Source organism: Phyllobates terribilis, unplaced genomic scaffold (assembly GCF_046119375.1).
Source record: "Phyllobates terribilis strain yellow unplaced genomic scaffold, ASM4611937v1 Scaffold_11__3_contigs__length_659146591, whole genome shotgun sequence".
NCBI classification, from domain to species: Eukaryota; Metazoa; Chordata; class Amphibia; order Anura; family Dendrobatidae; genus Phyllobates; species Phyllobates terribilis.
This window is the reverse complement of record NW_027362771.1, coordinates 284,344,341-284,371,864: the sequence shown is the minus strand read 5'-3', so window position 1 is coordinate 284,371,864 and position 27,524 is coordinate 284,344,341. Positions and strand designations below refer to the sequence as shown.

Here is a 27,524-nt window from a genome sequence, read left to right as displayed (position 1 = left end):
ATAATTTTCTTGGTTATGACATTGTGATGTTATGTGCAGTGTTTTGAAATCAAAACCTGTCAAAATACTTGCATTTCTTTTCTTCCTTTCTTCTTTTTTTGTGTCTGTCTGTTTGCAATGCTAGTCTCTCCCAGAGCATGTTGGGTACTAGATCATCATTATGGCATCATGTTGTGACCCATTAATCTGTGGCTTTGTTAAATGAGAGATGAAAAGCATAGTGCATGAAAAATGTCATAATTTAATTGTTTTCCGTTTTTCAGATGTAATGAGATTGGCATCGTAAATTTATCTTCTTTTTGCGAGCAGCACTTTTGAACTTTGGTTGAAAATCTTCAACTTGTGTTCACAATTTTTTCTTCCAGCATCCTGCCTTCACGGCTGTAGAATACAAAGTGACCTTAGCAAGAAATGTTCAATTTGTATGTTTGAGTAACAAGGAGAGCATCGTATACAGCAAAGATTTACCAAAAAAATTAAGGATATGTTCCCTTGTCATATGCACTATTACACATTTTCCTATATGTGATGGACGTTCTTTCACTGTGGAGCCTGAGCTAAAAAGGATAGCCAAGTCCCATTGTGATTTCAGCATTGAAAACAATGAGCACAATGCATTCCCAATAAGTGCTCAGATTATTCAGCAGGGACACAAAGAAACATAAACTTATCTGATTAGTCCAGAAAATAAATGATTATGGGGCAATTCTTGCAAGCAGAGTGCTCTGTACTCCCACAATGGTGATCATTATCCACAGCAAGAATATGAAAACAAAGTCAAAGTAAAAAGCAACAGGCTCTATCTGCAGTCTACATGATCTTTCTGGACATTTAAAGAAGTATTCTCATCAAAGTTTTTATTTCTTAATTCCTCATATGTATATTTGTACTGGTGTGTAAGCGTATTAAAATACTCACCGATTGCTGTCTTTCCCAGTTTCCAGTGCTGCTCTGGTCCTATTCTGGACGATGTGATGTCAAATCTGATTAGCCACATTATACAAGGGTTTATATGTGGATCAGAAGTCACGTTCTCAGTATAAGGTCACGCTATCAGTATTTGGTCAGTATTCGGTCAGTATTTTTTCTCAGGAGTGGGAGCCAAAACCAGGTGAAGAACAATCATAGAAAAGGTATAATAGAAACAAGTCACCAATTCTGTATTTATCACCCACTCCTGGTTTTGGTTTCCACTCCTGAGAAAAAATACTGACTGAATACTGATAGTGGGGTCGTGGCCTATGGGAAGAGTCAGACATCAGATAACTTGGATGAGGATCATTGCAAGGCAAAGCTCAGACTGGCCATCGGTGAACACGACAAGAGCATGACAGCATGTATTTCTATGCAGCTGTCACTCTGAGGTTGGGATAGCTGACAGCCAGTCTGAGCATTGCATTGCGATTGTCGCCCGAGGTACACGGCCACCTGACTCTAACCTAAGTCTATGGATCCATGTTCTGAATCTCATAGACTTACAGTGGCATGCAAGAGTTTGAGCACCCTTAGTCAAATCAAGTTTAAGATGAAATGATCTCTAAAAGGCCTAAAGTTAAAGATGACACATTTCCTTTGTATTTTAGACAAAAATATATATGTATATTGTAATTTTTTTATTTTTAAAATTACAAAAAGGAAAATGGCCTGATGCAAAAGTTTGCGCACCCTGCATGGTTAGTAACTAGTAGCACCCTTTTGCAAGTATCACAGCTTGTAAACACTTTTTGCAGCCAGCCAAGAGTCTTTCAATTCTTGTTTGAGGGATTTTTATCCATTCTTCCTTGGACAATTCTTCCAGTTCTGTGAGATTCCTGAGTCATCTTGCATGCACTGCTATTTTGAGAACTAGCCACAGATTTTCATTGATGTTCAGATCAGGGGACTGTGAGGGCCATTGTAAAACCTTCAGCTTGCACCTTTTGAGGTAGTCTATTGTGGATTTTGACTTGTGTTTAGGATCATTATCCATTTGTAGAAGTCATCCTTTTTTCAACTTCCGCTATTTTACAGATGGTGTTATGTTTGCATCAAGAATTTGTTGAAATTTCATTGAATCCATTCTTCCCTCTACCTGTGAAATGTTCCCCGTGCCATTGGCTGCAACTTAATCCCAAAGCATGATTGATCCACCCCCATGCTTAATGGTTGGTTAGATGTTCTTTTCCCGAAATTCTTTGCCATTTTTTTCTCCACACATACCTTTGATCATTGTGGCCAAAGAGTTCTATTTTGACCTCTCCAGTCCACAGGACTTGTTTCCAAAATGCATCAAGCTTGTTTAGATGTTTTTTTCATACTTCTGACACTGAATTTTATGGTGAGGATACAGGAGAGATTTTCTTCTGATCACACTTCCATGAAGGCCATATTTGTGCAGGTGGCATTGAACAGTAGAACAATGTACCACAACTCCAGAGTCTGCTAAATCTTTCTGACGGTCTTCAGCAGTCAAGTGAGGGTTCTGTTTTGCCTCTTCAGCAATCCTATGAGAAGCTCTCACTGAAATTTTGCATTGTCTTCCAGACCTTATCTTGACCTCCACTGTTCCTGTTAACTGCCATTTCTTAATTAAATTTCGATGTGAGGAAAGGGCAACTTGAAAATGCTTTGCTATCTTATTATAACCTTCTCTTGCTTTGTGGGCCTCCACCATTTTCATTTTCTAAGCAGCTGCTTAGAAGATCCTATGGCTGCTGTTTTTTGGCACAAGGTTAGAGGAGACTGGGTTTTTATAATGCTGGGAAATTTGCATCACCTGACCTTTTCTTAATGATGATAGTGAACAAGCCATAACCCTAACAGGCTAATTAACGTCTGAAACCTTGGTCAAAGTTTTCTGAGCACCACACAAATCTCCAAAGGTGACTAAACTTTTGCATCGGCCCATTATCCTTTTTGTAATTTTTAAAATGTAAAATGTAAAAAAATTATAACATATATTTTTTATTGTCTAAAATACAAAGAAAATGCGTCATCTTTAACTTTAATCCTTTTAGAGATCATTTCACCTTTAACTTGCTCAACTGTTCATAATAACAGTAATTTTGACAAGGGGTACTCAAACTTTTACATGCTGGTAAAGGACCTAATGCTCCACACTCTAGACGCTGTGTGCGTCGGCAAAGCTGCAAAGGGGTCAAAGTGGTCCAGAAGAGAACCGGAGCAGCGATGGAAATTGGAAAAGATAGTGATCGGTAAATATTTTAATATACTTAGACACCATTACATACACTATTGGGAGTGGCATATGAGGTGTTAAACTGCCAGGATCCTTGAGAATGTTGATCTTAGCAATTACAGATAGAGCCTGGCTGTGTATATTAGTTGAGCTACTGTGGCTAACCACACCAATACATAGACCATAAAGCAACATGTGCCCATGATGGATATGTATGTCATATTGCGCTTAGGTCCTGTCACTTAGAATAAATATGTCATTTTTGTTCTTCTGAATCCTGTGTTCTTTTTCTTTTATTCTTGGATATCTACATTCCTTAGACATGGCCTCCTCTTCTTTTCTTCTCTGTATATAAATGTAGTCATTTTAGCCAACTTGGCATGGTCCTCAACTCTTCTATTTTGGAGTTTTTGAGGATGTTGTCCATTTCTACACAGAGAAGAGGGAGACATTTCTAAGGAACAGAGAGGCACCGGAAGAAAGAATAAAAAGATGCCAGATTCAGAAGAACAGTTGCATTTACACTAGGTAAAGAATATACAGTACAGACCAAAAGTTTGGACAAACCTTCTCATTTAAAGATTTTTCTGTATTTTCATGACTATGAAAATTGTACATTCACACTGAAGGCATCAAAACTATGAGTTAACACATGTGGAATTATATACTTAGCAAAAAAGTGTGAAACAACTGAAAATATGTCTTATATTCTAGGTTCTTCAAAGTAACCACCTTTTGCTTTGATGACTGCTTTGCACACTCTTGGCATTCTCTTGATGAGCTTCAAGAGGTAGTCACCAGAAATGGTCTTCCAACAATCTTGAAGGAGTTCCCAGAGATGCTTAGCACTTGTTAGCCTTTTGCCTTCACTCTGCGGTCAAGCTCACCCCAAACCATCTCGATTGGGTTCAGGTCTGGTGACTGTGGAGGCCAGGTCATCTGGCGTAGCACCCCATCACTCTCCTTCTTGGTCAAATAGCACTTACACAGCCTGGAGGTGTGTTTGAGGTCATTGTCCTGTTGAAAAATAAATGATGGTCCAACTAAACGCAAACCGGATGGAATAGCATGCCGCTGCAAGATGCTGTGGTAGCCATGCTGGTTCAGTATGCCTTCAATTTTGAATAAATCCCCAACAGTGTCACCAGCAAAGCACCCCCACACCATCACACCTCCTCCTCCATGCTTCACAGTGGGAACCAGGCATGTACAGTCCATCCCTTCACCTTTTCTGCGTCGCACAAAGACATGGTGGTTGGAAGCAAAGATCTCAAATTTGGACTCATCAGACCAAAGCACAGATTTCCACTGGTCTAATGTCCATTCCTCGTGTTCTTTAGCCCAAACAAGTCTCTTCTGCTTGTTGCCTGTCTTTAGCAGTGGTTTCCTAGCAGCTATTTTACCATGAAGGCCTGCTGCACAAAGTCTCCTCTTAACAGTTGTTGAAGAGATGTGTCTGCTGCTAGAACTCTGTGTGGCATTGACCTGGTCTCTAATCTGAGCTGCTGTTGACCTGCGATTTCTGAAGCTGGTGACTCGGATAAACTTATCTTCAGAAGCAGAGGTGACTCTTGGTCTTCCTTTCCTGGGGCGGTCCTCATGTGAGCCAGTTTCTTTGTAGCGCTTGATGGTTTTTGCAACTGCACTTGGGGACACTTTCAAAGTTTTCCCAATTTTTCGGACTGACTGACCTTCATTTCTTAAAGTAATGATGGCCACTCGTTTTTCTTTACCTAGCTGCTTTTTTCTTGCCATAATACAAATTCTAACAGTCTATTCAGTAGGACTATCAGCTGTGTATCCACCAGACTTCTGCACAACATAACTGATGGTCCCAACCCCATTTATAAGGCAAGAAATCCCACTTATTAAACCTGACAGGGCACACCTGTGAAGTGAAAACCATTTCCGGTGACTACCTCTTGAAGCTCATCAAGAGAATGCCAAGAGTGTGCAAAACAGTCATCAAAGCAAAAAGTGGCTACTTTGAAGAACCTAGAATATAAGACATATTTTCAGTTGTTTCACACTTTTTTGTTAAGTATATAATTCCACATGTGTTAATTCATAGTTTTGATGCCTTCAGTGCGAATGTACAATTTTCATAGTCATAAAAATACAGAAAAATCTTTAAATGAGAAGGTGTGTCCAAATTTTTGGTCTGTACTGTACATATGATTGTTACGCCCTCTGTAAGTTAGAAACTGACCCACTAGTGCAAATAAATGGTCTGTAGTAAAGTATATTTTGATCAATATCATACCCATTAGGAAGCTTAAATCTCATAATTTATTTACAGTAAATTAGATCTACAATAACATAATAGATTGCAATAATGCACAATCCACAATTATCACAAAATTCACAAATCTAGAGAACATCATTTTTTAAACATTTTAAGGACACTGCTTTCAGGTTTCAGGTATGAGCTCATTTAAGTCACAGATGTAAGAAAATGTCCTGTGCAATTGACATACTGCCAAGCTATATACTGATGCCATTCTTCAATGCTAATCACTTGAAGACATTTCCATTGCCTTCACTTCACCCTCTTTCTCTTCAGAGAATGTATATTGTGTGGTTGGATGCACGCTCTCATAGCCCTTATGCTTGGCTAGAAGAATCGTGATTTCAGCCTGTATTTCCAGTTTAGAAAACACCGAGCTTGTCTTCCAGGCATAAAACTGTCTCTAAGCAACTGACATAAAAAGAGAAAAGTACACTAATAAAATAAAAAGGGAACTATCCAGACCTTGTATTACTTAAGACTATTATGTTATTAGAAAAAAGGCAAGAAGCCATGTTCAACTTTTCCATTTACTCTTTTTATTGTGTTTTTTAGACGGCATCTATACATGTACAATTGCAAATACTTTTTACATAAAATGACACTTTACCATTGAAATGTAAAATTAATTTGCACATTTAATACAGTTATATAATATACCTTATGAATCTCACAGTGTGAGATATCTAGCTTGATCAATAGAGCAGATCAACATTCACCACTATGGGGAAACATTAGGTTACAGTATAAATCAAAATTGCTTGGTAGAAATAAAAAAAATGATAAACTCTTAGAATTTCATCTCCTTTGCATTCCTGTCCTGCTGATGCTCTTCTTCTATCTTCTCCAGTCTGGTCTTCTCGTCTGGTCTTCCAGTGGGCCCTGCTGCTGATTATCCCCCACTTGGTGCAACATGTGTTGTACCCCAAGTGGCCTCATGGGATATAACACACGTTATTGACTTGACGGCACAAGGCTTACTAAGTGGCCACAAACTCAGAAGACCAGACCAGAGAAGAAGAGAGAGGAGCCTATTGGATGAAGGAAGATGAACAGCTTCAGCTGGATATATAAGGGGAGGGCCAAAGAAAGATGAGTATAAGAATTTATTGAGGGTTTACCCCTTCCCCGTTCATCGAATCCAGCAAAATAAAAACCATTTAGCTGTCATTTTGCTGGATTTGCACAAATCGAATCCCCAAATATTTGTATTCTATAAAATCCAAATTTTGGAGGACATTTATATCTAATTCAATTTGCTAAGAATCAGTTTGATCATCTCTAATGATAACTTTTAGATTGGTGGGGCCTGACCACTGAGACACACAGGGTGAAGGTAGGGTGCATGCTCGACTACCTCTCATTTCATTGTCTTTGTCACTGCTGGACATAGCTAAGCGCAGTCCTCAGCTATCTCCAACCGGGCCAAAGAGACTAAATGGATTGATGATGCTGGGTGTCTCAACGATCGGACCCTTGCTAATCCTGAAGTACAACTGAGGGGTTAGCTTCTTATTTTTGGAATACCACGTGGTATGGCCAATAGCAAAGAAAGTGCTTTTAGCGGCAGTCAGTTGCAGATCATGCTACTGAATAATGTGAACACACTCAAAGAAAAATAAATTGTTAAGACTATGTACCTAATATATGTTAATGTCATTATTTCTAAATTCAAATAATTCGACTTTTAGTCTAAAATAGGAGCAGATTATAGGAACGTCACCAGAATATAGCACACATTTGCCCACTGGGGAAAGATTTGGATATTTCCAATAACATTTCTTTGAAAAATGTTTGCAACTTTGGAATTGTTTCTGAAAATTAAGTGCTAAATTACAATTTAAGGAAGAGGCTTAGAATTGGGGTAATACAATTTGTTAATAATACTTCCCCTTAGCGTGGGGAATCAGTCATTTAATCTGTGTACGAATGCAGAATGTTGCTTCATTTTCTCCAGAACTTTCTCCCTTGTATCCGTTGGAGATCAGGAAGTACACAGTCTGGCTAACAGGGAATTAATTAAATGTGTTTACTTGTGGCATTTTTGTAATGTGAGGCACTAATTAGTATTGATAATTGCAGTGACTAATACAGAACTTGTAACCCCTTGGAGCCTAGCCATTTCCCATTAAAAGTGCTTTGTGTCCAAAGCGTGCCTGAGAAGTACTTAGTCTGTCATTTATCCTGATGGCAGGTTTGTTTCCTGAGATAACAGTGTACAAGTCCCTATGTGATATTAACCCTGCTGGTATTTTCTGTGTTTAATGCTATTTTAAACCATGGAGCCTTTGCTTTTTTTATATAGAGGACATAACAAATCAATAAGTGCATGAAGTTAATGATTTCCATACCACAGTTATAAAAAAAATAAGCCTGTAGGTAGACGGTAAACCTAATTCAGTTTATAGGTGGAGAATATTTTGTCTTGATAAATTACACAATCCAAGAATTCAGGTCAGATTAGCTATCTTTGGCCACTGCATAGATTTGTATCTGCTATAAAAGCATACATATTATGTGAGAACATTTATTTTGGCAGGCAAAGTGATTTTTGTGAGCTATCACATTTCTTGACATAGATCATGTCACATTACGGACTACTACAACCCCTGGCAAAAATGATGGAATCACCAGGCTCGGAGGATGTTCATTCAGTTGTTTAATGTTGTTGAAAAAAAGCAGATCACAGACGTGGCACAAAACTAAAGTAATTTCAAATGGCAACTTTAGGGCTTTAAGAAACACTAAAAGAAATCAAGATAAAAAATGTGGTACTCAGTAAGGGTAATTTTTTTCAGACCAAGCAGAGGTAAAAAATTATGGAATCACTCAATTCTGAGGAAAAAATTATGGAATCATGAAAAACACACAAAAGAACAAAAGAACACTCCAATACATCACTAGTATTTTGTTGCACCACCTCTGGCTTTAATATCAGCTTGCAGTCTCTGAGGCATGGACTTAATGAGTGACAAACAGTACTCTTCATCAATCTGGCTCCAACTTTCTCTGATTGCTGTTGCCAGATCAGCTTTGCAGGTTGGAGCCTTGTCATGGACCATTTTCTTCAACTTCCACGAAAGATTTTCAATTAGATTGAGACCTGGATCTGGAGAGCCCGGTGATTCCATAATATTTGCCAGGGGTTGTATATTGATACCGAAAATGTGCCAACACAGGTGGCATAGTAGATAGACTACTAATTACTGACTTGTAAAGTATGGGGCTGATGGAAATACATTATGGTGCCTGGGAAGCAATGTTTAGTGAGAAGTAATGAAGTAATGAAGAAGACATTATTTTGCTTTCCCCAGTAAGGGCTTGTGCATTGTGCACACAACCGTAATAATCAGATGAGTGCTTTCTGTGGTTTTGACGGATAGCATTTGTCCCCATGTTATTCTATGGGGCCACGCACGTCTTACTTTTTTCCCACTGACCGATTAATCTGTTTCCAGGAAAAAATCGCAGCATGGACGAGTTGCCTCCGATAATAGGATCACACTCGGCCATTCATGTCTATGGGTCTGTGGAAAACATTGAACCCCACTTGGATGACATCCAAGTGCAGTCTGATTTTCTACTGCATGTAGAAGATGAAGAAACATCCGAAAAAATACGATCACACTCTGGTCAAACTTTGATCAGAGATTGAGCAGAGTGTGATTAGCATAATTGGACCTATTTCCTCGGATGATAGAAATTCGGTCGTGTGACTTTAGCCTCATGCATACATATTAAAAGGGTTTCTGAGATTTTTTAAAATTGAAACTCTAATAAGGAATGGCATAAAATTCAAAATGAAGCATTGTTTACCTGTTGAACCCCTCACATCTCCGCTACTGCAATGGGTTCCGTCTCACTCACTAGTCACATGATCACTTTTGCCAACCACTGCTTTTAGCTGTGATATATACATGTGCTACACATTTTTAAGAATTCACAGTGGCAGAAATCATTGTTTGCTTCCAAGGGATTTTTCTCAAAATTAAAATAATTAGAAGTTTATAGTTTCTTGGACCTGGACTTCTTAGCCACCCTCCAATCACTGTAACAGGGTTCCAAGTCCAATATTCCTTCTCAGTACATAACCATCACGAGGGGTTTGAATGGACTGGCAATAGTGTATGCCCGCTGCTGAATCTACCCAAAGTCTGTGGAATAGGTGGAAACAGAAAAGAGCCATAGACAACCCCTTTTCACTTTTTATAAGTTGTCAGTCAAACAGTTCATACAACCAAGTTAGGTAGGTTTCCAAACCCTGTAACTCTTCCTGTTGCCACAAATGAGGGGCTCCCAATCCACTTTCAAATGGAGATCAGGAGTGGAATAACCCATTTCTCTGTGAAATGAGCATTGTGAAACTGTGCAAATATGGATTATCGAATTCACATCTTACTCAGTGGCACATTCTTTCCTTGCTCTCAGTGGCTGAGAGCATTTAGTTTTGGCCTCTCACTGTCGGCAAAACTAGGGGTCACAGAATTTGCCCTCCACCCCACTTGTCTTTGGCCAAACCCTTTAAAGGGGTTGTCTCATTTTCCTAAATTAGTAAATCTGCAAAATGCCTGTATAATCAAGCAACTTTGCAATTTATTTACCTCTTATTAAAATCTTCTCCATTATCAAGAATGGAAGGATTTTGAAATCTATAATTTACAGGTCATCATTGCAGTCTATTAGCGGTCTTCTAGGCAAGGAGGGCACGCTTGCAAGCTCTTTGCTGTAGAGCTTGCAACCGCTCCTCTGAAGCTGACCGGATCACTGGATAGGACCAGCTTCACCGCCCCTGCACTCCTCTGATGGTGCAGAGACAAAGCTGTCTCTACCTGCAGCATGGGAGACTGCACAGATTGGGCCAACAGCGCAGCCATGCAACAGGTCTGAACTGTCAATCATTAGGAGTGCCCTGCCCCTTAGCATGAAGGAAGCCAGTAGACATAGGAGTGGTGCCCTCCTGAAGAATGAAAATAAGCCAACCCCTTTAAATTAGCTGATTATATTTCATCATCATTCCTTTTTAACCACTAGCTAGGTAAAATACAGCATAATTTCCCCATCTATAAGCTGTAAAGCATACGCAGGGAATGATTCCTGCACATTTCATCTCTCTGAACATATTTCATTCAACAACAAAACACTTTCTCATGTCATTACAATTCTGATAATGGCATCTGCTTTTGAAACTCACAAACTTGTGAAATGTGGAGCAGACAGTGAAGAATGAATACGCTGGGTATACAATGAAGAAATTGTTTTTTATGTATTGAATTGAGAGGTAGCTCCGAGAAATGGGATGTCAGGTTACAGTCAAGATATCAAGGCAAACTGCTTTGTATTTTAGTTTCATGTATTTATGATCATTTCTTTTGCTCGTTCTAAAACAGCCCCATCTGTCTGTTATCAAACCATAAGATAAACCTCTTTTATACCTGATTGTACTCCATAATTACTGCAGTTTATGTCAGGCAGCATACAGAATAGATAATTCATAGGAGATCATTCCCTGGTACAAACGCATTGATTCTTTAGCAACAAATTATTTTACAAGTGGCAGGTCTCTAATCAGAAATATTTACTTGAATATATTGTGTGAACCTGCAAGTGGTATTTATTTTCAACAACCGCCTAATAGTAGAGTGTAAAATGCAGAAAGTGACTTTCGGCAGAATATATATTTATATTTAGATAGATACAATCATTATCAATGTATCAGTGGAGCATTATGGTTTAGAAAGGCATTTTCAGGGTATCAGAAGCTGAGAACCCTGATGGAAATACTTAGATAGTAGACCACCCAATCTAGGAAAACTGCTATTACTCATTTTTTGAGGGTCTCATCACCCCCACATTTATATTTAGATAGATACAATCATTATCGATGTATCAGTGGAGCATTATGGTCTAGAAAGGCATTTTTCAGGGACCAAAAGCTGAGAACCCTGATGGAGATACTGAGATAGTAGACCACCCAATCTAGGAAAACTGCTATTACTCACTTTTTAAGGGTCTCATCACCCCTACATTTATATCTAGATAGATACAATCATTATTCATGTATCAGTGAAGCATTGTGGTCTAGAAAGGCATTTTTCAGGGACCAGAAGCTGAGAACCCTGATGGAGATACTGAGATAGAAAACCACTAGTGATGAGTGAGTGTGCTCGTCTCACCGAGCATGTTCAGGTGCTCTCCGAGTATCTTTCAGCTTGCTCGTATATTATGTTTGAGTCCATGCGTCTGCATGATTTATGGCTCTTAGTCAGCTTCAGCACGTGAGGATTCCCTAACAAACAGGCAATCCCTGCATGTGTTAAAGCTGTCTAACAGCCATAAATCATCAAGACGTACTGATTCGAACGTAATATACGAGCACACCGAAGATACTCAGAAAGCACCCGAGCGTGCCCGGTTAAAGGATTAAACGAGCACACTCGCTCATCACTATGGACCACTCAATCTAGAAATACTGCTATTACTCATTATTTAAGGGTCTCATCACCCTCACGAACCTTAACTGGTTATGATAAGGCCATATGCATTTAATGCCTTGTGGTAGAATTATTTTAAGATGCTCAAAATTAACTCATCATGGCCTGTACGATGATAAACATCATCATGATCTTTTTAATTAATAAGATAATTGTAGATAGAGTAGGGAACCGATAGCACCCACATTTTAATAATACCCTATTACCATTTTATTATTTCCCCTTGTTATAAGACATTTAAATTGATATTAGATGGAAATTAGCAATCAGTTGGATAGTTTAGGTAGTAGATCTTGCATGCAATATTAATCAGATTTTACAAAATAGGTCTTTTAGGTACTGCAACAACACAAATGATGTCATATTGATGCGTTACCAATTGCAGTTACCATACATGCAATATATGCCTACAAAGTAGGGTACAGCCTAATTTACTCTATTTACTACTTTATGAACAATGCTTAGACACTTACTAAGGTTCTTCTACAAGATACCCATCACTGAGAAGTGTTGGGTGTACTCATGTGGACTCCAGTAAGTAACCTAACCCAAATTCAGAATAGTGGCAATCATGAAGTCATTACTGTATTAGTTGTTATATCCATTTTGTTGTGGTCTGTCCCATTTTAGGGGTGTTCTTCACCAATAGTGGTGAAATTTGCTGATACACAGAAAGACAAGGAACAGAGGCGTCTACAGCAACAGTTAGCACAACAAATGCAACAGCTTAATACTGCCACATGGGGGAACCTTACTGGACTTGGAGGACTTACACCACAATATTTAGCAGTAAGTAAAAAGAATATTCTCTGTGTATGTATACTTGTATTTTCTGGAGACCAAGACCTCAGTGGAGACTAAAATGAATCAGGCACTTGCAGATGAACCAGTAAAGACACTTAACACGTCCCATACCCACATATAAGTTTTAATCATAGCTATGATAAAGGGCTGTGTTCTGAGGGAGAATTTAGTATCTGCACAATAAAGCACAAAACATTTAGAGGAATTCTGAATTATATTAGAATTCTGTGGATGCTATTTTACTGATTTGCAGGATACAAAGCCGGTTTATGCGGCCATGTCTCCAGGGTTGCGGCAATAAACATAAAAACTTAGCTCCAGCTCTAGTGATGACTCCTTGACTTATAGGGAATCTGCAAGTTTTTGATTTGTAATCTGACAACAGCATGACATAGGCACTGAGACCCTGATTCCAGCGATGTGTCACTTGCTGGTCTGCCTGCTGTCAATTTGATACAATGACTGTTTCTCTGCTGCCTAGCCAGCAGTGCTCAGAATGCTGAGCTCTATATAAGCCCACCCACACCACTGATTGGCAGCTTTCTGTGTATACTGTATATTGACAGAAAGCTGCTAATCAGTGGTGGAGGCAGGGTTACACCGAGCTGGAGGACTAGGAGGCACGAGACACCTAGTCCTGCAGTTATAATCTTCTGCTGATATAACACAAATTTTATTGAAACAGCAGCACACAGCCTAGTAAGTGCCTCATTGCTGGAATGAGGGTCTCTGCCCCTACATCATGCTGCTGTAAAATGATATGGCAAAAACCTGCTGACAGATTCCTTTCAAGGCACCAATTAGCTCTAATAGTTTGTCACAAGGAGTTCTTATAGTGACTACAGAAACTACATGAATTTTTATACAGATTGTAGCTAGGCAAGGAGATATATTGCTGCAAGTCCCACCATCCTGTTTCCAATTTAACCTGAACTGGGTTGTACAATGTGGTTGAAGGGATTTTAGAATTTCTCCTTTTTATTATGCTTTTTTGGTTAAAAAAAAGTGCTTTTCAATAACATGTATTAAAGAAATCCCTCCAACCCTATGGGATCCACAGAATTGAATGCCTCTGCATATAAACATTGCAGCAGCACCCCTCAGCAGGTTGTGTGGGTGTTCTTTTGTGCCAGTAGGCAACATAGCAGCATACATTGTACAGTCTGCGGGTAGAGGTTGACCATGTACACCATCATTGCAACAATGTTTATTTTCAGTGGCACTCAGCTCTCTGGATCTGGAAGGGTTCTTCGTTAATAATTTCTAATGAAAAATATCCAGTAATTCCTTTTCTGATCATAATATAAAATATATTTTTTTCTACAGACTTAATATTACAGACTATTATTCTCTATTAAATAACTAAATTTTGATCGGTTTATTGAATTGATTTTATCTGTGCTATATATACCAATATTATTGTAAGTGGTATAATATTTTAAGTCTAATATTATAAGGTATTAAAGAAACTCCTTTAAAACCCCATGAAACAAAGCTGCCAAAGTCAAAGCTACAGAAGGCAGCAAGAATTGTGCATACAGGTTACTAGGAATTAAGAAACACGTCCCGAACTTTCTACCTGTTTATAATTAATCTGAAGTACTCCACGTAAGAACACATGGAAAATTATAACGTGTGCAGAACAACTAGTTTTCTGCAACATTGACATTTAATGAGTAATTAATTTTTAACTCAAGAGGCCTTCAGGATTATTAGCGCAAATTATGGTTAATGCTTCTTTAGTGTTCACATAAGAGCGTGCTACGGCTCAAGCTTTAAAACATGTAATCATATAAATGTATTCCTGTATGTACCTATGAAGCTCAGATTTCATCCTCTTACTGGAAAGGAAGATATTTCAGAAAAAAATGAGAATAATCTTTAAAGATGAGTTATGGTAACTACAATACTATAGAGGGCTTTAATTAGTCGCGCTGTGTCGGTTTAAATGTATTTAACACCTGGCTGTTAAAAAGACTAAATTGATTAATTGTTTTTAAAGCAGTCATTTCATTGAGTCTCTCCAGTGTGTGTGCCTTTCTGTGCAGAGATTAGACATTGATATAGATTTACAGCTCCGACCCAGGGGACAACCTGTCCATCCGTGAGCAAAAAGTCTTTAAGAAATGGAATATATGAAAAGGGAGAACGAAAAAAAAAAAGCCCCTGTGTGCAACAACGCATATCAAGCAGCCAATTTGTCTCATTGTGGATGCCTTATTGCTTGATTTCTTCTTCTTTTATGTACAGCTCCTGCAGCAAGCCACCTCCTCCAGTAACCTGGGTGCATTTAGCGGTATTCAGCAAATGGCTGGTAAGTGGAGAAAAAAGCATTTAATTTTAGCCAATTATGCCCTATTTTCTCCAGCTTTTAAGTTCTTTTGCTCTAATGATGTTCTGTTAAAAAGGGACACCCCTCTGTTAAATTCTCAATTGAAACACTTGGCTCTCTTAGAAATGGAAAATTGAACCAACTGCTCCGAGGTTGAACAAGTAGTTTATCCTACATTAGTCACCCGCCATTTGTCCTAAGCAACCAATTGTAAAAGGCAGGAGAGCTTTTAGTCCCTGCAGCTGCATCATATTCTAATAATGGTGACGACAAAACAACCACAGGACCTCGGTTTAACTTCTATGGAGACTGCAATGTCCTGGCAACCCATTTAGTGACAACGCAGGCGTTTTACAGAAAGCAGTGAACGCTGGGAAGAAAAATGGTCTGACCTTCTTTGGCAGAAGCCAAAATTACAGGCATCGAGTCGATATGGGATTAAAGTCTATTTTCAACCTTGCAGAGTGGACTTGTTGCAGAGGAAGCCCAGACAACAAAATTACACAATAAAACGTCCATTTTTCTTTCTTCACTCCCCCCCGAAATATAAAATTATCTTTTTGTTTCCAAAAATCAAAGCTTGCCTCTATTTGAAAGGCTGCGAGTTGAAGAATTTCTCTGTAATGAGCTGTGCCTGTAGTAGCTGATGTGTAGTGATTAGTGAAAGGTCATTCCCACTGTGTGACCTTCCATGCTGATATTCTAACTTAACATGGAGCTGCGGAAGGCAGGACGTGCGGTAAATCAGAGCTTGGATGCCCATTATGCCTGCCGCGAAAAACTGCCAGAAAGCTTTCTCTTTGTTTGATGCAAAAGCTAAACAATTTGGAGCATTAATGTGGCTGTATTTTATTTTAATCATGACCCCCACCGCATCAATGAATATGTAATCTGCACAAACAAGGACAAAACGTCTGTTTTTTCCACCCTGGACTGTGTAATTCTCTATTTTCTACATCGCCCTGCCTACTTAATATTACAGGCTGGGTCTAGCCTTTGTGTGTGTCGCGGGTTCTTTTGTCCTTGCTGTGCAGGATTTTTTTCTATAGTTTTCTATTATGCTTCATACTTCACCAAAGAATAATTGCCCCAAAATAGAAAATTCTTTCACGTTTGTAAAAGTGACTAACAAAGCTCTGAGGTGGCAAAGAAGTCAAGTTGTTCACATCGATAAGTGAATACAGACCATAGAAGAGGTTGACAATACCGCTTAAGGCAATGGTTTTGAATACTAAACATGTCACATTTGTGGTATAATGGGGGGCATATATTAGTTTTATTGGTTTTAATCACTGATTTCCGCATCTGCATGACATGAGATGGTCAAATAAAATTGGGCAGTACACAGATTCATCATGGTGTCCATATTTCGGGTCAACCAAGTGTTATGAAATATCTACTGCTGTATGGGCATGTTCTGAATAGTAGCAGGCACAAGGAAGTCAGGCATAATCTCGGCTGGTACCATGCTTACTGATATACCAGTTATTGGCCACAAAATGCAGAAAAACGGGCATCTGTCACTGCTCCCATTCACATGCTGTACACATCAGCAAAAATGGTTTTCAGTGCCAAAATTTAGCAGCAAAAAAAAAGCCCCACGAAAGAGTCAAAGATTGAGAAAAACTAAAGAAAGATGGGGTACTCACCACTTTGCATTAAAATATTACTTTATTGCTGTTCTATAAACAGAGATTGCGGGGACAATTGCAACTGAGTTGTTTTGTGTGAGAATCACACTTGCTCAGAGGAAGCGTGACTCTCACGCGAAACGGCTGTCAACCACAACTGTCTCCGCAATCTCTGTTTATGGAACCACGATAAAGTAATATTTTAACACGAATTGGTGAGTGCCCCACTTTTCTTGAATTTTAGTTTATACCAGTTATTGGCACATAGTGTAATTCTGAAAATGATGATGACGATGGTTTGTACTTTTGCTAAACTGCCTGATTAGACTGCTCTAGTGGCTAGCTTCTATTATTATCTTCTACAACTATTTAGTAGATTTTTCTGAGTATTGGATGGTAAAGTATACATTAGTGTGCTATAGGACAGGTCCACACTACTACTGTCCAACTGATCCACTGATCGTTTACTACACATCTTGCCAATTATAGATTCCTGTTTTGTCATTTGAGGATTTTTTTTAAGTCACTTTTCTTTTTGTCTTGTGAGATTGGTTGCTGTGTTTTTGCACCAAATTCTTAAATGGTACACGTGCATCATGAATTTTGCACAAAACAAAAAAAATACTCATTTTTTGTCCTTTACCCGTTTTGTGACTTTTTAGCGTAGTGTAAAAATTGATGGTTTATAAAATCAATCCAGGGGGAACTGAAGGAATTTTGTACCCAATTTAATGATTTATTTTTAAAAAGTTAAATTTAATGAATCAGGAAAAAACGTCTAAAAAAGCCACATTGACGTTAAAATCAGACAGTTAATTAAATAACTCAAGACAATTTTAAGAAAGACACAAATCATTTGATGAGTTTGTCGCGGAATCAAAAATCACTCATTTAGAATTATTTACACCAAAAAAAATGGTGGAAATGCAATGATGATTTGGGACCATAGTTTTCTTTTCCATCATCAAGATTCGGGACTATCAGTTTTTCCTGGGTAATAATGATCTGTAATTTGGAAATACTACTTGGGACTATTTTTAGATTCAAAATGAATTGTTTCCGATCATATCGTTGACATGTCGGGTTAGGATCTGCTCACATCTGCACCGGCTGCTCCTGTAGGGGCCTTTTTGCAGATTCCATATATTTTATGGGAAAAATAGCGCACTAATCTTCCACCCTAATCTTCCATCAAAATGACAGACACCAGGACAGAACATTATAGACTATATTATAAGAGTTCATATACACGAACAGACAATCGTTTAAACAATGAATGATGTGATCGTAACTCACGACTTGCAATGTATACACAGCACGAGAATTGTGAATGAGATGATTGACTAGCAATTGTAACATCAAACATAGTGCACTGTGGTTACATATACAGATGATCTAAAGTGTAGGTGTGTTCAATATTAAAATTTCATAGATCATACTAATTATATTACCGTATATACATGATTTCATAAACTATTGTACAAACATTTCTGTTGAAAATGAACAAAGAAAATGTTACCAAATTAGCGATAAAATGTTCAATATTCAATTTCACGGTTTTATATGAACAGTAGCATTTGCAGTAATAACGATGAACAATATGACATCAATATGTTCTTGTTCCAATGCCCCAACTGCTACTGAACAGTCCCCTCGGATCAACCAATCTCTGTAAACCATGCCTATTTAGGACTTGAATTTCCGCTCCTCATTTTTCTCCGGTCAGATCGTTGAACGAGAGAACAATCTCCATTATACATTACAAAATTTTAGAAAATTGAACGATAATTTTTTTCACTCGCCTAAATTATTTTATGCACGTTTATGGAATAACTTTCAGTTGCTCATCCCATTCACATTAGGCAATTATAGTGAACGATGGGTCGTTAAAGAAGCACTCCCAGCTGTGTTTTTTTATTAGATGTGTGTATATATGTATGTAATATAGTGTGAGTGTATTAATATACTCACCTACCGTTCTTCTCCTCTTCTCACTCACCATGCTCTATGCGTGAGCTGGAAGTCTCTTTTACAATGGAGGCCTATGGAGCCTCGTTCTAACGCTCCATAGGCTAACATTGTAAAAAGTCACTTCCGACTCATACACAGCGCAATGTGACCTGGAGAGTCTGCAAAGGGATGACGTCACAGAGAAGAGGACAAGAACAGCGCTGGATCAAGGGGAGATGGTGGTGGTAGCCGAGTACATTCATACACTCACACTACATTACATGCACATATACACAAATTTAATTAAAAAAAATATAGATGGGAGTGCTTCATTAAAATCAGGATCTGAAGAATAATTGGCCATTGGTAATGCACCTTTAGCCTTAGTATGAGTTCAAGACTGTTTGGAAGATTCATTTTGCTATCTAGGTATTTTCCTAATTTAATTTCCTTAGTTTGTTGTTATGTTTGTAACGTAGATAGCACATGGCATGGTATACGAGAACATAATTTCTGCAGTTCCTAATATTCTACCAAGACAGTCTATCCGCATGTGATGCACATATCTGGTAACATGGCCATCCAGTATAAGAGGCTGCTTCTTTAAATGTGCATGACTGTTTTCTAATGGGAGTTTCCTGTTTGAAGCGAGAGTTTATCACTTGAGGGTTTCTCATCTGTGCGTTTTATTGTTTTCGAGATTCTAACTTCAGTTCCAATAAGACTTTCAATATTTTTACTGGTACAAGTCTCTCCCCACAGATATTCTGTGATCAGTTGGTACAGCAACTCATTATTGCACTGGCATCTTTGAGTAATCTAAACCTGCTGTCTGACAATATAAATTGGCCTGGAGATGTAAAGATCACTGAATTATTTTCTCATCTTAACACCTGCTGGCTGTTGATTTTTTTTTTCCCTTTCTTATTTTTTCATATTTACTTTTTATCTAATATATGAGTAAAGACAGGCCATAAGACCCAAGAATACAGAAATCGTGTTGTACAATATTTCCTGTAGCCAAAAAACACGTTTATAAGTAGCTTATAAAAAGTTTATTTGTTAGCTTTTATTTGAAAGTAACACAAGTGACAGAAAAAAATAATTAAAATGTCACTTACAGTACAGCAAGCATTGTAATAACCAGTGGTGTAAGATGAAAGTGGTGGGTCCAATGCAAAACAGGGCCCCAAATATAGCAGGACCCCTTAATGGCCTAGGGCGTATTAGTACGCCCAGGCCATCACCCCTGGTTCAGCGGGGGTGCGGTGAGCCCGCACTGAACCGGGCTGATTCTTACAGCTGACATGTGCCCGCAACTTACGATCCACCCCGGCTGTTAACCAGTTAAATGCCACTGGCAATCTCTAACAGCGGCATTAACCTCGCCCATCGGTGACCCCGTCACGTGATCGCGGGTCACCGATGTATGGGCATGACAACCCGGGGTCTGCAGCAGACCCCTGTGGTTGTCATGTCTTGCTTGCTATGAGCACCACCCAGTGGTTGGCACTCATAGCAAGTGAGCATTTCTGCTACACAGAAGCAATCTGCTCATCGCCTCTGGGTAACAGAAACAATCAGATAACTGCTGCTTCTAGTCTCCTATAGAGACTATTGAAGCATGCAGAAGGTGGAAAAAAAATGTTTGTTTTTTTTAAAAAATGTATAAAAGTTTAAATCACCCCCCTTTCGCCCCATTCAAACTAAAATAATAATAAAAAAAAACCATACACATATTTGGTATTGCCGCGTTCAGAATCGCCCAATCTATCAATATAAAAAAAGAATTCATCTGATTGGTAAACGGCGTAACAAGAAATAAAATCTAAACGCCATAATTAATTTTTTTGGTCGTCGCAACGTTGAAATAAAATGCAATAACGGGCGATCAAAGAATCACATCTGCCCCAAAATGGTATCAATAAAAATGATGCACAAAAAATAAGCCCTCACCTGGCCCCAGATCCCGAAAGATGGAGACTCTACGGGTCTCGGAAAATGGCGGCATTTTTTTTTTTTTAGCAAACTTTGGATTTTTTTTCACCATTTAAACAAAAAAGAATCAATGCATGTTTGGTGTCTACGAACTCGTAATGACCTGGAGAATAATAATGACAGGTCAGTTTTAGCATTCAGTAAACGTGGTAAAAAAACAAAAAACAACAGTGGAATTGCATATTTTTTTGCAATTTCACCGCACATGGAATTTTTTTGCCGTTTTCCAGTACTTGATATGGTAAAACCAGTGATGGCGTTAAAAAGTAAAACTTGTCCCGCAAAAAATAAGCCCTCACATGGCCATATTGAGTGAAAAATAAAAGGGCTATGGCTCTGGGAAGAAGGGGAGCAAAAAATAAAAATGGAAAAACCCAAGGTCGTTAAGGGGTTAATAATAATAGTCTTTTCATACTGGCCAAATCCACTTTTTGGGCCCCTAGGCTTCAGGATCTGAGTGCGATTGTAACCTCTGCACCTATTATAGTTACGTAACGTAAATCAAAAATCAAGAAAGCAGACATTACCTTGTTTATTTTTTATATATTTCAATGTATCTACCAGATGTATCCAGACTAGAATTTAAGGGCCAAGGATTCAGGAAATCTATCAAAGATATGTCTTGGGTAAAAAAAAATAATAAGAAGAAAATAGCCATTATAAATTGATTAGTAGACTTTTATTATAAAAAAAACAACAATGTACATGAATCTGTTAGTCAAGGAAATGCTAACTAATGCTATGCTATCTGTGGAGCCAGCGAATTTTATAGGTAGTATGAGAAGCCTTGGGTTTGGTTCTGTGGTTATCTTTGATCACATGTTGATTGAGGGAACTGTAATGTCTTTCGGAAGTAGATTTTCAGAAGCTGAACGTGTCCTAACAGGGTATGTGATGTGAAGCGGAAATCCATTTAGTAGACTGACTTTCACTTTTGGCACACCTATAAATTGCATTGTCACGGAGTTTGATTTAGTTGATTTATTATCAGTATTGGTGTTAATATATTTTTCATTTTTATCTATATCTTCCAAGTGGTTCTACACTAATGTAAAACAGGGCTAGGTCCTTATAGGACTCTATGGGTGCATTGGGTGCTGTATGTCCTAGAAACCCTCCATAGACGCAATGTATCTAGAGAGAATACCTCTATTATACCCCTTATTTTTTGCAGGATTCCATATAAATGTTAGCACAGTGTGCCATGTAGAATTAGAGCCGTACAGTAAATACTGCGCTCCTATATGACCTATTTACAATGAGGTTTTTTTTCTACTCTGTCACCATTATATAAAATGTAAAGAAACAATTCCTCTAACATCCCATTGATTTCAGTATTATTTTTGCATTTGCAGTTGGATTCCGTTAAAACTCCCATATACATAAGACCGATGTCGGCCAAAGCCGCTGATATTGACGGGTTCATCTGACAGTCCGATGTGTATAGTAGCCACAAAAAATGTATTGTCAGAACAAATATCGACCTGGCAGGTCCAATTATGGACTGCCAATCATATTGTCTCCGAGAGATAAGTCGCTAGACATGTCTGGCAATGGCTTTTCCATAGAGAACACAGGAGCACTCGTCTGAATAGAGCACTCCTGTGTATGGGAGAGTCTGCCGAGATGGCTGCCCAAGGAATGATCAGCCGAACCAGCGTTTGGCCAACAGCCATCTAATGTATATGGTAGGCCTTAGACTCCAGTTCATCAGTTTCTGTAACTTTTGACTGACAAAAAAGCTTAGCTTGCTACCTTGTCCTAATCTGTAGAAAGCAGGACAGATAAGTAAAAGTGATCTGTCAGCCACCAATTTCAGTGTATTAAAACAGAAGGCAAAAAACTATGGTCAGCATGTGATGATCACAGTGCTAAATTTGTCAGCTAAAAGCAGGAGGAAGGCGGGAATAAGCTTCAGTCCACAGCTGCTGCCTACAAATATAAACTTGCCCACATTGACATCTATGGAAGCAAGGTCTTCATTGCAACCATTAAAGGGAATCTGTCAGCAAGTTTTTGTTATGTAATCTGTAGGGGCAGAGACCTTGATTCTAGCAATGTCTAGGAGATTATCATTATAGGACTAATAAACCTGCTGCCATGTAGTCCTATAGTAAAATTCTCATTATGATAAAACTGTGATTTTATCAACGCTGGAGCAAGCAGCCCAATAAGCGACACATCACTGTAATCAGGGTGTCTGTTTCTACATGATGCTGCTCTCAGATTAGGTTGCGGAAACCTGTTGACATATTCTCTTTAACATATTATTATTATTTATTATCATTTAAGGGCCGCAGCAACTTGATGGATGAACGCTCTGTAGAAAGATTGATCTTGTGCAAGCCTAGATAGGTCCACCAGGGTGTTCTCAACCATTATCTTAACAGTATCAAGCTATTGGGTTTCTGATCTTCTTCTTCCCCTTGTTCCTTCTATTCTTCCGACCATGATGTCCTTCTCCAGTGATTGCTCTCTTCGTATGATATGTCCCAAGTAGGCAAGTCATAGCTTGGCAATCCTTGCTTCAAGTGATATGACTGGCTTGATTTGTTCCAAAACTTTAATATATAGACAGTAATATAGTTCCATCCTCACACCTGTATCAGTCTATCTCTAAGCTGCAACATATTAGCATGATAAGATATGTATAGTCCATACATTCAAACTATGGAGCCATTATTGTGGTTCCCCTTTCATGGCCTGTTGCCAATTTATGAGTGCCGCCAAAATCTAAATTCACTATCCATCAACATAATTCCCAATCATTATCCTGTGTTAACAAAATAGAATCAAAACAAGAGAAAATAGCTCGGGAATTATTAGGCAAAATAATTTGAATGAATTGCAGTAAGTGAATATATACTGGTCGCTATTCGCTAGTCGATCCGACCACAATTCCCACCTCTGTCAACAGTTGTTAACAGCAGAATAAAAACAACATCTGCTTTACTCCAGGTATAGGACCGGCTCTGCGGTGCTTGCCTGATGTTTTATTTAACACCTGTTGTGCTGTTTGCTTCAGGTTTGCAGCTGGGAGACTTTGATAATAAAAAGCAAGTAGTTTATATAAAGTCTCACTTGCAGGTGAACATAGGTTAACAAGGGCAATACATAACTCCTGTCACTATCGCATCCTCTGCACGTTATTCTCCCAGCTGTTAACATTTCTATCACTTCATGTCAAATCATTGAGTGAGAGGACGGTAAATAAACAACATCATATAACATCATTTATCAGGACAATTTTACGCAATTTAAACATTGAAATTTTTTAATGAGACTATTTATAACTCCAAAAATCTGTGTTTAAGATGTGAGCGCGTGTGCTGCATACTAAAAAGCGAGGCATCCGAGAGGATACAAGCTGGAGCATAAAGATTAGGGGTGTTTATTGGACGCACGATATATCATTTTAACACGTTAGGGAATAAGTCAATTTAAACTTGTTAAGGGATTCATGCTGCCCGAATCACAGGGATGAGGCAGAGACCAGTTCTTGCATTACAATAATCCTTGTTTTATACAGCTGCATTCCAAAGAAAAACAGCCGATTGCATGGCCGGGGAAGAAGTGACTAGTCCAAGAGGCAGGTCCCCTCTGGTTTCTCCCCGCATGCTCATGTAAACTGACCGGTCTCTGCCTACGAGTGTGTATGGAATAAGAACTGTCAGTCTAGCTGAGCGGGCGCCATGGATGCTTCACTCAGATGTTGGGTTGCCTTCAATATGCACTTTAATAATAATAATCTTTATTTTTATATAGCACCAACATATTCCGCAGCGCTTTACAGACATTATCATTGCAGTCCCCATTGGGGCTCACAATCTAGATTCCCTATCAGTATTTCTTTGGAGTGTGGGAGGAAACCGGAGAACCCGGAGGAAACCCACGCAAACACTTTACTGCTACTGTTTTAATGCTGACACTGCTTTTACTATACTGATGGTTGTTCAAGTAGGGGAGTTGCTAGTGTCAGAAAAGATCTGCCATGCTGTAAGACATATTTTACACACCTTCCCCCTCCCATCTCCAAAAAAATGCCACAGACAACACAGTGAAACCTCTTTAAGTATAATGTAGTAGATGTCACCTGCAGTCCTGTGTTACATCATAGATAACACAGCAATAAGTCTCTGAGTATAAATACATCTAGACAGATATAGATGTTACCCGTAGTCCCATTTAACACCACAGATATCATAGTAATAACTCTGAGTACAGATATTGTAGTAGATTTCACCTGCAGTCCCATGTAACACCACAGATATCACAGTAATAACTCTGAGTATAGATATTGTAGTAGATGTCACCTGCAGTCCCATGTAACACCACAAATAACACAGTGATATCTCTTTCAGTACAGATAATGTAGTTGATGCTACCTGAAGTCTCCGAGTCCTATGTAACACTATGGACACTATGTGCACTAGCGCTGGCATGTGGTCACAACCCTTTTTTTCTTGATAGAAGTGCCTCTGTCTGTGAGGAAATGGACAAATCTCCTACAGTCCTGCTCCTTTTGATGCCAGTCTGCCATCTGCTATTGTGCCCCAATGTGCACCCCAAATGACAAAAATACATACAGTAGCTATGAGATATAAATAACATTTATAGGGTTGCCTATGACTGTATAAGGGGGCAGTCTGTGCTGAGTATATGGGAAGACTATTCTTGGGTACAGTGAATGGCAAGTCTCTGGCTTGGTCATTTTCTTTTGGTTATTTTACTGCCAGAATTACAAGAGCGCTGTATTTGACTTCCTTCAGCAGTAATATAGACAATGAAAGTACTGAAGATGAACATGCAAACCTCCTCTTTATTCAAGACCGGTCTCTGCAGGGCCCTGTTCCCCAGTTCCAGAGCCATGTTATCATGTTTGCCTGGGATTCCAGAGATCAGACCTCCAGTATGTAGTAATTTATCCCCCATCCGGTTGGGGATAACTTACTTTTTTGGAAATAATCTTTTAAAGGGGTTGTAGCGTCATATGATATTGATGAGCTATCAGGTTCGAGGGAGTCTGATATCAACAGTCCACCAATCAGTCCACCAACCTTGATTTGAAGCTGACCTGCATTACTTTACAGTGGCCGATAACAGCTGATTAGTGGAGTTTCTATGTGTTAGTCCCCCACCAATTTGATTTTGATGACCTTTCAATAGGATAGGTCAGCAATATAGTATATCCACTCTAAAATTCACTAGAAAAGTGAGAACATTGCTTTTACCATTTTTAAAGGGAATCTGACTAGATATTCATACAGCACAAACCACGGAATGAATGAATAAGACACTGGCTTTGTTATTGTAGCCTCATATTTATATGGTGTAAGAAAGCAGGTAGTAAGGTCCTGAATGGCAGATATGTGTCACCAAGGTGGTTGGCGTCGGTAATGTAAATCTGTACCAGTAACACTAGGTTACTAAGAGAGTTTTAATTTGACTGGATTTTGGGTCCAGGATTTAGGAGCACCCAAAAGAGTCTGGGTGGAAAAGGTTGTTCCCTTAATGCAGCCTGGGGCTTACAGGCCTTATAACAGCAGCTGGGTTAGCTCAGTAATGTGGAGCTTGGTTGATTGGATAACACATTTAAAACTGCTTGAGCTGATACTGAAAGGAATACCGAGATTGGTGAGGCTGCTACATTTCCTTTTTTTTCATTGCATCTGAGGAAAGGACTGTTTGTGTTGTTCATTTGTACTGAAGGCTGTTTTTGTTTTGGAGCTGTAAAGTTTATGATAGACAATAAACTGCATGCTGTTTTGATGTAAAACCCTGTGCCACGTGTATCCAAGCGGCTACCAGAGACCGGAAACCCTACAATGGAGAGACCTGTCAGACTGGGTATCAGGACAGGGAGAAGCAGCTTGGGACCTGCCTTGGACTAGTTATCTGAGACACATGGTCACTGACTTTTAAAAGTAATTTTTCACCTAAATGCTGCAGCATTTCAGCATAAAATATACATGTCTGCAACAACGCAGCCAATATCTGGTACAGACTGCATTAAACTCATGTCAGATTCCCTTTAAGGAGTATTTTTAACCAAGGAGCTGTATATTTGTATATTTTAAGTTAAAAACACCCTAGTCAGGAAAGGTAAACATTGCTTAATCTGACTGCATTGCCGGCATGTTTTTAACACTGTGCGGAGATTTTTCAAACAAGTGCAAGGCAATATTGATATATATCCCTAAACCAATAAATCAGTATATAACTATATAGAACACACAACTACAGCACACAGCCATGTATAAAACACAAATAAAGTACATAACTAATCCACTTATTAAAGAAGGAGATCCCACAATAGCTATCATCAGAAAATAACCTTTTGTTTATATCAGGTTTTTGTGATCCATGCAATTTAAAAAAAAATAGCAATTTTTTTTCATATTACTATCTTTATGAAAAAAAAAAAAACTTAACAATGGTCCTACAATTTTCACACTGGCCACTGAGGCTTTTTGTGGACTTGTACTTCCTTCCTTTCAGGAAGAGTTTATAGCAAAATTATATCAGATTTATATCAACAGAGGCAGGATTACAACGACATGTAAGATCTGTATATACAAGGTCCACAAATCACAATGGGTGATGTCACAGCTGACACCGTGCCCGATTTCCTCACAATGAACTTTGCACACGCTCATTAGACACTTACTTTAGCACCTAAAGATAAGGTTGGGATCCAACCATTGTGGCTATAAATATGTGTTATTTCTTGAAACTGTAAGAAGTTCAAGAGTAAAAAGCAGTGGCCAGTGTGAAAATTACAAGAGTTGCATTCTTATTTTTAATAGCTTGTGATATGTAAAAAAATTCAATTAAAAAAATGCAAAAACCTGAT

General features: G+C 38.6%; 1 protein-coding gene across 15 annotated transcripts in view; it reads left to right on the top strand.

The window, feature by feature from the left end:
* The window catches only part of CELF2 (CUGBP Elav-like family member 2), a 508,245-nt gene that overhangs the window by 431,790 nt on the left and 48,931 nt on the right, over nt 1-27,524 (top strand). For all 15 annotated transcript variants that reach the window (XM_073652418.1, XM_073652417.1, XM_073652432.1 and 12 more), the window contains exons 7-8: nt 12,587-12,745; nt 15,011-15,074. In XM_073652418.1, the coding sequence (XP_073508519.1) occupies nt 12,587-12,745; nt 15,011-15,074 (223 nt within the window). The remainder of the gene's footprint in view (nt 1-12,586; nt 12,746-15,010; nt 15,075-27,524) is intronic.